The sequence below is a fragment of the Mesoplodon densirostris genome, chromosome X (genome assembly GCF_025265405.1).
Source record: "Mesoplodon densirostris isolate mMesDen1 chromosome X, mMesDen1 primary haplotype, whole genome shotgun sequence".
Lineage (NCBI taxonomy): Eukaryota > Metazoa > Chordata > Mammalia > Artiodactyla > Ziphiidae > Mesoplodon > Mesoplodon densirostris.
Window position 1 is genome coordinate 124,095,399 of NC_082681.1, and position 13,167 is coordinate 124,108,565.

General features: G+C 44.6%; 1 protein-coding gene across 3 annotated transcripts in view; it reads right to left on the reverse strand.

Annotated features, from left to right (window-relative positions):
- REPS2 (RALBP1 associated Eps domain containing 2) overlaps window positions 1-12,710 on the reverse strand; it is a 235,483-nt gene extending 222,773 nt beyond the window's left edge. For all 3 annotated transcript variants that reach the window (XM_060087427.1, XM_060087429.1, XM_060087426.1), the window contains exon 1: window positions 12,350-12,710. In XM_060087427.1, the coding sequence (XP_059943410.1) occupies window positions 12,350-12,583 (234 nt within the window). In that variant the 5' untranslated portion in view covers window positions 12,584-12,710. The remainder of the gene's footprint in view (window positions 1-12,349) is intronic.
- Between the last annotated feature and the right edge of the window lie 457 nt (window positions 12,711-13,167).

Sequence of the window (13,167 nt, forward strand, 5' to 3'; positions counted from 1 at the left end):
TGCCGGGTCTTAATTGCGCACATGAGATCTTCATTGCGGCATGCGGGATCTTTTTGTTGTTCTTGTTGTGGCATGCGGGCTCTTACCCGTAGCATGTGGGATCTGGTTCCCTGACCAGGGATCGAACCCAGGCCCCCTGCATCGGGAGCGTGGAGTCTTAGCCACTGGACCACCAGGGAAGTCCCTGGAAACATTTTGGTTGTAACAACTGGGGAAGGGACAGATACTAGCATCTAGTGAGTAGAGCCCAGGGATGCTGCTAGACATCCTACAATGCACAGGGCAGCTTCACTGTAAAGAATGATCTGGCCCAAAGTGTCAATAGTGCTGAGGTGGAGAAACCCTGATCTAGAACAAAGAATAAGTTAAAAGAAGCTAAACATCCACGTGCTAATTTCACTGCTTCACTTCCATTGCCATCTCTCAGTAATAAGACCATAAAACCACCAGAGCATATGCAAAGGACAGGAGTTAAACCATTTTTAAATAATTTTAAAAGAGAGCCTAAAGAAAAAACAAACTCAAAAGGCAAGCACATCAAACATCTCCTGGGGCAAAAAGCTATTCATGTATAATCATCTGTTTTTCACAAGGCTGACCCTGAACTAGGGGAGAAACAAAGAGATCACTGTATTAAATATGTTCTTTTGAAGGCATCAGGGGCAAACATTACGCATTTAAGAAAGCCTGCTTTGGGCCTCCCTGGTGGCGCAAGTGGTTGAGAGTCCGCCTGCCGATGCAGGGGATACGGGTTCGTGCCCCGGTCTGGGAGGATCCCATATGCCGCGGAGCGGCTGGGCCCGTGAGCCATGGCCGCTGAGCCTGCACGTCCGGAGCCTGCGCGTCCGGAGCCTGCGCGTCCGGAGCCTGCGCGTCCGGAGCCTGTGCTCCGCAAAGGGGGAGGCCACAACAGTGAGAGGCCCGCATACCGCAAAAAAAAAAAAAAAAAAAAAAAAAAGAAAGCCTGCTTTGAAAAAAACAAACAATTCTTAATTGCTGGCATTTATGGGATTTACTTCAATTAGTCAGTAAATTAACACAGGTGAAACACTTAATTACCCCCAGGAGGCTGAACAAAAATATTTTTCTGTAAACCGAGGGCAAAGTGTTACAAATGAATTAAGTCAAAGCAAACGTTTACTACTAGCCTAATATTAATAGCCTCTCCTGGTCCTGAATTAAATTATGAGGATAGCTGAGTTTCTCCAGTCTGCAAAAATCACTTTTTCCTATAAGTCCATGTTCTAGCCAGCCTCTGAAGTAGAGATAATAGTGGTAAATAAAACAGGCCCAATAGCCAGCTGGCGCGTGCTCCAGAGGGGCTCTCTGGAGTGAATTGAGATTGAGAGGGCCAGACAGAAAGGTCAACAGCAGAGAGGGTTCAGAGCTGGAACTGCAGCAGGGACTTGAGGGTGAGGTCCTGGAGGAAGCAGCTGAGCATCCATTCACTCTGGGCTTCCTTCCCCCTTACAGGACAGACAGGGGAGGAGGGGGGAACAAGAGCCTTATGGAATCTCATTCCTGACCCAGACTTGCCAACACTGCTGCTACCATCCTGACTTTGGAAACAATTAGCTACGTAGAACTGGAATTTCTAGACACCTCACAACTCTTCCAAGCAGGGCTTCTTCTTTTTTTTTTTTTTTTTTGTCTTTTAAGAAAAGGTTATTAATCACTTTCCTGCAAAAATGACATGGTAAGATGAAGTAGAATAACTTGAAATGGCTGTGTGTCTGTTATTTTTGGAAGGAGAAACAAGAATCCCAAGCAGGGCTTCTTAACCACTTTTGTGCTTTGGACCCCCCTTGGGCAGCCTGCATGGACCTCTTCTCAGAATAAATTTAAATGCATAAAAGTAAACACTTAAAATACACAGGATTACTGTATAGCACAGGGAACTCTACTCAGTGCTCTGTGGTGATCTAAATGGCAAGGAAATCCAAAAAAGAAGGGGTATATGTATACGTAGAGCTGATTCACTTTGCTGTACAGTAGAAACTAACACAATATTGTAAAGCAACTATACTCCAACAAAAATTTTTTTTAAAATATACAGGATTATTGGGAATTGCCTGGCAGTCCAGTGGTTAGGACTCGGCACTCTCACTGACAGGGTCCAAGTTCGATCCCTGGTTGGGGAACTAAGATGCTGCAAGCTGAGCGGCGCGACCAAAAATAAAATACACAGGATTGTAAACAAAATATACTGAACTACAGCTATCAAATATTTAAAAAAACAAGTTTGTGGTGGAAATACATGTGTTTATTAACACAATGATAAGATTAGCCAGTGTCTACAGCAGGGGTCCCCAACCCCTGGGTTCCTATTAGGAACCAGGCCACACAGCACGTGAGTGGCCTGCAAGCAAGTGAAGCTTCATCTGCTGCTCCCCATCACTTGCATTTCTGCCTGAGTCATCCCCCCCCCACCCCCGGAAAAATTGTCTTCCACAAAACCAGTCCCTGGGGCTTCCCTGGTGGCGCAGTGGTTGAGAGTCCGCCTACCGATGCAGGGGACACGGGTTTGTGCCCTGGTCTGGGAAGATCCCACATGCCACAGAGAGGCTGGGCCCGTGACCCATGGCCGCTGAGCCTGCACGTCCGGAGCCTGTGCTCCGCAACAGGAGAGGCCACAACAGTGAGAGGCCCGTGTACTGCAAAAAACAAAAAACAAAAAAACAAAAAAACCAGTCCCTGGTGCCAAAAAGGTTGGGGACCGCTGGTCTAAACCACTGTAAATTATCACTGAAATACCTGCAACAATTATAATATCATTTTAAAAGTTCTATTTCTATAAGTGATCAAGTCACAGGAATTGCTAATGCTACTGTGGTTTGTTGCCTACAATGCATAATAGAAGGAAATGCTCAATATCAGTTAGGGGTCAGTAAAAAGAAAGCTGTATTTTTTTCCCCGCATCTAAATTCAAAGACCCCTGAGAGCTGGACCCAGGTTAAAAAGGCCTGCTTTATTCTGTGCAGGAGTGAGCATGCACAGCATTCACATCTGCTTTTCCACTTTTTTTCCCGCCTCCTACTAGTTAAGAGGAAAAACAAATTGTTTAAAGAATAAAATTGAAAATAATGCCTAAGAAGATATTTGCCAGTCCTAGTTGGCATAAGAAAATGAATTATGCATGAAAATGTTTTTTTAAAGATAAAGAAATTTGACGTGAGTGGCTGAGCAAAAACTTATGTATTCTGACCCCCCAAAGCTAACCAGAATAATTTTCTGCTTCAGAAAACTCTGGAAGGCAAGTGTGGTAGAAAGATCCTAAGGTGACCCCCCTTCCAAAAATTCTCACTTCCTGGTATCTGTGCTTTTTTATAATCCTCTCCCCTCGAGTGCAGGCAGAACCTGTGACTTGCTTTGAACCAATAGAATATATGGCAAGGTGATGGGATGTCGCTCATCTAAGGCGACTGGAGAAAGTGAATCTCCTGCTGGCCTTAAAGAAGCAAACAGTCATGTTGTGAACTGCCTATGGAGAGGGCCATGTGGCAGGGAACTGCGGGTGGCCTCTAGGAGCTGAGGGCTCCAGTCCTAAAATCACAAGGCACTGAATTCTACCAACAACCATGTGAGCTTAGAAGAGGTCCCCAGATGCAAAAAGGAATGCCACCTGGCCAATGCCTTGATTTCAGCTTTGTGAAACTCTGAGCTGAAGACCCAGTTAAGCCATAGAAACAATTAGTAACAAATATGTGTTGCACTAAGCTGCAATTTACATTTCTGGAAATTCATTTCAGAGCAATAAATAACTAGTGCAGTAACCAAAAGACGGGGTGACCTACCATCCAAGTTTGCCTAGGCCTATCTTGGTTTGAAAATGGAAAGTCCCATGCCCTAAGAAACAACTCAGTTCTGAGCAACCCAGGTTGGTTGGTTGCTGCTATGGTCTGAATATGTATGTCCTCCCAAAATTCCTATGTTGAAATCCTAATGCTCAGTGTGATAGTATTAGAAAGTGGGGCCTTTGGGAAGCGCTTAGGCCATGAGGGTGGAGCCCTCATGAATGGGATTAGTGCCTTATAAAAGAGGCTCCAGAGAGATCCCTAGCCTTTCCCACCATGTGAGGACACAGTGAGAAGTCACGGGCTATGAACCAAGAAGGGAACCCTCACTAGAAGGTAACCACGCTGGCACCTTAGTCTTGGACTTCCAGCCTCAAAAACTGTCAGAAATAATTGTCTGTTGTCTATAAGCCACCCAGTCTGTAGTATGTTGTTATAGCAGCCAGAATGGACTAAGACAGTTGCCCACTAATAGACGTGTACTGAAGAAAAGAATAATATAAATACAAAATACTAGACACTTTGCCTATAGGAAACAAACAGAAAGTTTGAAAAAACCTGGAAAGGAACCAAACCCTCTTTTAAAAGTTACCAATAATTAGCAAAACAACTCAAGGGAATTCCCTGGAGGTCCAGTGGTTAGGACTCCATGCTTCCACTGCCGGGGAAGGGGGTGGGTGTCAGACCCCAATCGGGAACTAAGATCTTGTAAGCCATGTGGCACAGCCTTTAAAAAAACAACCTCTAGGGCTTCCCTGGTGGCGCAGTGGTTGAGAGTCCGCCTGCCAATGCAGGGGAAATGGGTTTGTGCCCCGGTCCGGGAAGATCCCATATGCCACGGAGCGGCTGGGCCCGTGAGCCATGGCTGCTGAGCCTGTGCATCCGGAGCCTGTGCTCCGCAACGGGAGAGGCCACAACAGTGAGAGGCCTGGGTACCACAAAAAAAAAAAAAAAAAAAAAAAAACAACCTCTAGGTTTCCTCAAAACCAATTTTCTATACACTTAAAGTAGAGCATTCCCCAGTTATGTGTGGGAAACTAGGACAATGTTCAAATCCATCTTGTATTTCTAGTCTTCACTTTGTTTTTCAATCTCCCTATTGGTTTCCCCAGCTGATTTATTTTAAATCAGTACTCAAACATCATTACCTTAAAGACTGGCAACGGCTCAATGATATGAAACCATCATTCACTCTTGCCATTTAACCATGGGCCACAGGTATTAAACCCATGCATATTCCCATCCCCTCTGACCACCCCCAGGTTCCCTCCTTAAAGATAAACCCTATGGAATCATATGATGTCTGAGACTTGCTTCAGGATAAAAGAGGGGGCAAGGAACAAGGTAGGAATGCAGATGGAATGGAATTGACGGAGTATTGGTTGTTGAGCAGGGGTGGCAAGTGCAGAGGAGTTTAATGTATTAGTCTATCTGTTTGCTTGTTTCCATTTTTAAAAAAATTAGAAAAAAGCAAGGCTATGAAAGCCTAATCAATTAACTGTCCTGTAATACTATCAAGAATACCAGTGTGCTTTCTCTATCTATGAAGGCATTCTGAATGTTTGTACATGTTTAGAACAGTTCCCTAGTCATGTAACATTCTATATATAAAAAAAAAATGCCACCTACTTTCCATAAGCATAAAGGTCTCTACAGCACCATAAAATAATGAGTCATTGGGACTTCCCTGGTGGCGCAGTGGTTAAGAATCTACCTGCCAATGCAGGGGACACAGGTTCAAGCCCTGATCTGGGAAGATCCCTGCGCTCTAGAACCTGCGAGCCACAACTACTGAAGCCCACGTGCTGCAACTATTGAAGCCTGTGTGCCTAGAGCCCGTGCTCCGCAACAAAGAGAAGCCAGCGCAACGAGATGCCCACGCACAGCAACGAAGACCCAACGCAGCCAAAAAAAAAAATTAAAATTAAAATAAATTTATTAATAAATAAATAAATAATGAGGCATTGTAAGAGTAGGTAATGAAGATTTTTTTAAAAGAAACATAAATGAACTACAGCTACCTGTGTCAACAAGGGCGAACCTCAAAAACAAAACAATGAGAGGAAAAGCAAGTTGTGGAAGGTTACAGAGTACTACACTCCTCCTTCTGAGTTGAAAAGCCATACAAAACAATTTATCATTTTAGTGACACATGTGTATATATATACATGTACACACTATATATATACACACACATATAGCTATAATAAAAGTACAAAAACTTTGCAAATCATGCACACCAAATTCAGGACAGTAGTAACCTCTGGGGTGAGCAGGAAGGGGAATGGGACCAGAGAAGGGGTCACAGGAAACTTTCACACTAACTGGGCTGTTTTACTTCTTATGCTGAGTAGTGGGTACACAGTTATTGTTGGGTAGTCCTCTAGTTTTACACACCTGAAATTTTTTTTGTAAGAGTTAACAAGGTACTATTATGCAAATGTCCTCCTTTTAACCAGACAATGGTATGGCTCTGGAACTTCCTTTATCTGCTGGCATTCATTCTCTTTTACAAAAAAAGAACACTCTTTATCTCAAACAGCACATATTCCAAATTACCGTTTTAGCATGCTGGCCTCTACCTCCCTAAAGCATATGCTACAAAGGGATATGATATAAAGATGTAAAAACAGAAAACTGTTTCATTTGCATTAAAAAAAATAGTTCTGGCTAATAATCCAACAACTGGAAAAAGTTCACAAGAATTTTGTCTTTTGCCTATAGTTGTTTTTAACGATGAAACAGTTGCTTCAAAGAATTATAAGAAAACCCTTAAATATGACTTCTTCCCAAAGGTGAGTCCGTGCGCAGGAATTTTTAAAACATCCTCTACTTCTCGTAGCTTTGTTTTACTTCTTTTCCTCAATCAAAGCCACTCAAACAATCAGACATTACTTACTGACTTTTTTCCCATTCAATGATTTCCCCTGATAATACGAAATCAACAGTGTTTCATAACTATTTCCCTTAAAGTCTAAGAATTAACTGTCAAGTCAGCGAAAGACAAATAATGTATGTACGATCTCACTTTTATGTGGAATCTAAAAACAAACAAACCAACAAAAAACTGGAACTCATAGATACAGAGAACAGATTGGTAGTTGCCAGAGGTGGGGGTGAGTGAAATGGGTGAAGGTGGTCAAAAGGCACAAACTTCCAGTTATGTGACTTCCCTGGTGGTCCAGTGGGTAAGACTCCACCCTCCCAATGCAGGGGGCCCTGGTCGGAGAACTAGATCCCACATGCATGCCCCAAATAAGAAGTCCACATGCCACAGGTGAAGATGCCGCATGCTGCAACAAAGGATCCTGCATGCTGCAATGAAGATCCTGCATGCCGAAACTAAGACCTGGCACAGCCAAAATAAATAAATATTAAAAAAAAAAAACTTCCAGTTATAAAATAAGTAAGACCTGGGGATGTCATGTACAGCATGGTGACTAAAATTGGTAATACTGTATTATGTATTTGAAAGATGTTGAAAGTAAATCATAAAAGTTCTCATCACAAGAAAGAAATTTTTGTTAACTATGTTTGCTGATGGATATCAGCTAGACTTACTGTGATGATCATTTCACAACACATAGAAATAACAAATCATTATGTTATATACCTGAAACTAATACATCATATGTCAATTATATCTCAATAAAAAATATTATCTGAAAACAGTTAACCATATAAAAATGAAAACTAATTATAATGACTACTTGAAATATGCACAGCATTCTCAAAGACTAAGACACCATCCTGAAAGACAGATATTATAAAGGAGTCTATATAGTTTGTTAATTCATTACATCAAGCAGAAAACTTGCCAGTTTAAGGTAGATACTTTTGTTCTAGCTGTTATATTTTCTTACTCAAACCCTAAAAAATAAAAACATTTGCACTGCGGGACTTCCTTGGCGGTCCAGTGGTTAGGACTCAGCGCTTTCACTGCCAAGGGCCCAGGTTCGATCCCTGGTCAGGGAACTAAGATCCCACAAGCCCCGTGGCAAGCAAGCAAGAAATAAATAAATAAATAAAACATGTGCTTTGGAATGTAAGCTCTATGAGGACAGGGATTTGTGTTTGATTCACAGCTGTAACCTCAGCATCTAGAACAGTGCCTGATGCACAAAAGAAACTCAAATACCTCAAATACACATCCAACCCAAGTCTATGCATTCTAGTAAACTGCTGGCCTTTCAATACCAATGAAATACTTCACAACCTGGGAAACCAATCACTCTAACGTTTATAGCTCTTTGTCTTGAAGTATTAAACAAAAACTATTTACTTGTTTCTCAGACATCCATATTTACTTTTTCTAATTTAAGTGTTTTACTCTAACATTTTTCTACCTAGTACTAAAATCCTGTTTTAAAATAAATCACGACTTTCCTGGTGGCACAGTGGTTGGGAATCCGCCTGCCAATGGAGGGGACACAGGTTCGAGCCCTGGTCTGGGAAGATCCCACATGCCGCAGAGCAACTAAGCCCGTGAGCCACAACTAGTGGAGCCCATGCACCTAGAGCCCGTGCTCCGCAACAGGAGAAGACAGCACGATGAAAAGCCCACACACCACAACGAAGAGTAGCCCCCCTTCGCCGCAACTACAGAAAGCCCACGCGCAGCAACGAAGACCCAACACGGCCATAAATTAATTAATTAATAATAAATAAATAAAATTTATTAAAAAATAATAAAATAAAATACATCAACACCTCTCTATAAAGAGACCAAAAGGCCTTTCAAAATAAGCTATTATGATGCACTAAAATATAATCCAAGACAGAAAATAAGCATATGGAAACATCCTAAATATCATATGTCTCTAGGGAATTACAAATTACATCAACGAGATACCACTATATACCTATGAGAATGGTGAAAATCTAGAACACTGACAACACCACATGTTGATGAGGATATAGAGCAAGAGGGCCTCTCATTCATTCCTGGGGGGATTGCAAATGGTACAGCCACTCTGGAACACAGTTTGGCAGTTTCTTACAAAACTAAACTCACTCCTACCATATGATCCAACAATCACACTTACTGGTATCTACCCAAAGGGGTTGAAAACTTAAATGCACACAGATTCTTACAGCAACTGTATCCATAAATGCCAAAACTTGAAAGCTACCAAAATGTCCTCCAGTATGTGAATGGATAAACTGTGGTACATCCAGACAATGGAATATTATTCAGCACTAACAAGAAATAAGCCATCAAGCTATGAAAAGACATGGAGGAATCTTAAGTGCATATTACTAAATGAAAGAAGCCAATCTGAAAAGACTACATACTGTGTGATCCCAACTATACATTTTGGAAAAAGGCAAAACTCTGCAAACAGTAAAAAAGATCAGTAGTTGCCAGGGTTTGGGAGTAAGAACAAGGGATGAATAAGTAGGGCACAGAGGATTTTTAGGGCAGTGAAACTACTCTGTATGATACTACAATGGTGGATACATGTCATTATACATTTGTCCAAAACCAAAGAATGTACATCACCAAGAATGAACCATAATGTAAACTATGGACTCTGGGGGATTAAGATATACCAATGCAGGTTCATCAATTGTAAAAAATGTACCCCTCTGGTGGGGTGTTGATAATGGGGGAGGCTGGGCATGTGTGGGGCAGGGTGTATATGGGAACTCTGTGTACCTTCCCCTCAATTTTGCTGTGAACCTAAAACTGCTCTGAAAAGATAAAGTCTATTAAAATATATATATATGTATTTCAACTGAAAACAAAATCCCTAAGATAACTCACTTCCATAGCAAAGTAACAGGTATAGTGGTTTATTTTTATTCCAAGGAGGAGACAAAGTAAAGTATTTTTATAGAACATTTGCTTCAGGTAAGATTTTCAACCTTCCTGGAACATTATGGTAATCTTAACTGTATGCTTATTAAAAAGAAAAAAAATCTGTTACCATAGAAACTACCAGGGCTAGTTAATGCCTCCATGACTTGGGCAGTTTTACCTGTTGGGTCACTTAATTAAATTTACAGGTTCCTGTTTAACAGAGAAAGGCTAAGAACATCTACATCTGTTTAAAGAAAGGCTAAAACACTCATGGGGTAGTGCAAATCAGGATAAATGGAGTGCACATGTGTACTGGGAGTACACACACCCACACACACCACACCACACACCACACACCACCAAAATGGTCAGTAAAAATTAGGTGGCTGCCAGCTTTGCTTGAATCTCTTCTGATTACATTTCTCTGTCCAGGATGCCTTTAATGTTCATGTTCACCTGTACGAAGAATATTGGTTTACTGCATTGTGTTAAGTTAATGGGGAAGAATATATTTTGTTTTGCTGGGCTGAATAAGGGAGCTTTAAAGCTCTGAGAGATTTACTACAAGCAATATACTAGGGATGTCCCCTTTTGCCAGCATCTTTTGCAAGCAGGTTTCGACTAGACATCAAGAATATAATCTCATCCATACAATGGCAATGCGCCTTGAGTTCTTTTTAAATCTTAAACACCTCAAGGGAGCATGAGTTCTAACACCAGGAAAGCCCCCTCCCCAAGTCCTTACGAGAAGTCAACCAACATAGTTCATATTTAATATGCCCACCATCTCTTATCACACTCCATATATTACTGACAACAAAATAAGCCTTAACAGGTGCCCAGTTGTCACTTACTTGCTGTATGGCCTCAGTCACTTACTCCTCTTTCAGTTGAGAAATAGCAACAGCATTTAATAAATTTATTATGCTTGGGAGTATTCTGAGGGCCTCATGTAATAGCTATGGTTTGTGTTTTAAAATATTGACTTTTCCTCTACCTGGTCTAGCTTAACTGCTCAACATTAGAGGCTGAACTGTCTCCATAGCAAGGACTTCTTAAGGGACAAACAGCCATGTTAAGGTCTGTGAATACTAATTATATTTTCAGAAATCTTGAATTCTGAAAAGTGAGAGATTACAGGGTGGCTAAAGTTATGCTCACAAACAGAGTGTATGGATGCCCCAAAAGTATAAAATGCAGTCTTAAGTGATTAAAAAAAAAAAGTCTACACACACAATGATATTATAAGTAAACCATAAAACCCTCAATACTCCTTTGCAACTGGATTTTAAAATACCACTCCCCACTTTAAATATACAATTGATGTTAACGTTCATACTGACTCCAGCTTTTAAGAAAAGGTTCATTTCACATTTGGGGCCTGATATTAAGAATCACCAGGGGAAAAAAAAAAAAGAATCACCAGGGGATTTCCTGGTGGCGCAGGGGTTGAGAGTCCGCCTGCCGATACAGAGGACACGTGTTCGTGCCCCGGTCCGAGAAGATCCCACATGCCGCGGAGCGGCTAGGCCCGTGAGCCATGGCCGCTGAGCCTGCGCGTCCGGAGCCTGCGCTCCGCAACGGGAGAGGCCACAACAGTGAGGGGCCCGCGTACCACCAAAAAAAAAAAAAAAAAAAAAAAGAATCCGCCTGCCAATGCAGGGGACACAGGTTCGAGCCCTGGTCCGGGAAGATCCCACATGCCGCGGAGCAACTAAGCCCATGCGCCACAACTACTGAGCCTGCGCTCTAGAGCCCGTGAGCCACAACTAAGCCCATGCTCCACAATTACTGAAGCCCGAGTGCCTAGAGCCGATGCTCTGCAACGAAGAGTAGCCCCCACTCACAGCAACTAGAGAAAGCCCGCATGCAGCAACGAAGACCCAACGCAGCCAAAAATAATTTTTTTTAATAGTCATTAATTCTAAAAAAAAAAAAAAAAAGGAAAGCACAAAACAGAAACAGCATCTACTGCGCATCATCCGCCTCCTCCTTTTTCAGGTATGGAGCAGCCAAAAGGATGTAGCTATGACACAATTACTTTGCAATTCTATTTCAAGTCCAAATAATGATAAGATGGGAAACTACAACTGTCCCCCACGGTGGACGTCTGGGGTCCACCTCTAGCCCTAAATAGGGAGCTTGTCTCTGCCTTGACAGACGTCCTCTTGCAGCCCTGTGTCCCTGTTCTGCAATTTGTCGTTAGGCTTTCCAGTCTAATGCTAATATGCAGAAATATGTTAGTGGGCAAATATATATAGTAGATACGTATATATTACAAGTAGTATATAAAGAAGACAACATTCAGTGATGGGCCCCCGGCCCTACAGACAAACACACACCCTTCAAGTTCCAATCCTGCAAGCGCCCACCCACCCAGGAGAGGGAAGGGCAGGAGCCTCGAGCAGAGGTTAAACCAGACATTAGCCAAAACAAACACCACTTCCAGAACAAGGCAAACTTTGGGTCTGGGCGGCTGCAGAGACCCAGAAACGGCCGGGGAGGGGAGGGAGTGTCCGTCAGTCTCAGGGGAGGAAGATGAGGAGCGCACCCAGCACTGCTGAGCTGCGGAGGAGGCTGGTGTCCCCTGGGGGACAAGGGCGTCGCCGCCATTCCCGGCTGCGAAGCCCCTCTCCGCAACCTGGCCAAGGCCTCCGGGTGCCTGTCGGCAGCCCTGTCGCCCCACCCCGCCCCCTTGTCCCTGTAGAAATGGTCCCCATAGACCCACAGGGGCAGGGGCGCGGGGACCTACCTGGTGCAGCGTCTCGGCCGGCAGCTGCGACGCCCGGAACAGGTCGGCCACGGGGCCCGAGGCTGCGGTGGCCGCGCCGGGGGCGGCCCTGGCGGCCTCAGGGGGCCCGGACCCGGGGCCCCCGCCTGCGGCGCCGGCGCAGCGCGCGAAGAGCTCAGAGTAGCACTGCTGCTCGCCCTCGCTCAGCAGCAGCGGCGGTCCAGAGCCGCAGCCCCCGCTTGCTGCCGCCTCCATGGAGCCTGAAAGGGGGCCCAGCGGAGCACCGTCCCCGGTTGAGGCGCCGCCGCCTTCACCACAGCCTCCGCCGCTTCAGCCTCGGCCTTGGCCGCCGCCGCCCCGACGCCCCGCAGCTGCCGCGCGGCCGCTTCCTCCCGGCGCGCGCCGGCCCCGCCCCCGGACTTGAATGTTGTGCCTCCGCCGCGCGGCACATGGAGACAGGCGCGGCGCGGCCCAATCACGGCCTAGGATCGCACCCCGGCCCCGCCCCGCCCCGCCCCGCCCCGTGCGCGCCGGGCCAGGTGAGTAACTCCGCCGGCCGCCCGCCTCACGGACGATCACTTGCTCAGCCCGCGCTGCAGAGTCTGGAGGGCAGAAGCCAGCGCTGTTCCGCGCCCACCCTGCGCGAGAGGGGCATCTTTGGCCCTTCTCCCTGGCCGGGAAGGGGAACATCTAGACCCACCTGGCGAATGGCGCTTTTCATGGGGCGGGAAAGGCTGTGGTGTTTTCTCCCTAGGACGCTGGAGCAAGTGTAGTGCCCACGACACGCCCTGCCCTTCCCAGAAAGGGAAGAGGCATGGGAAATTAGGCTTCGCTTTTTC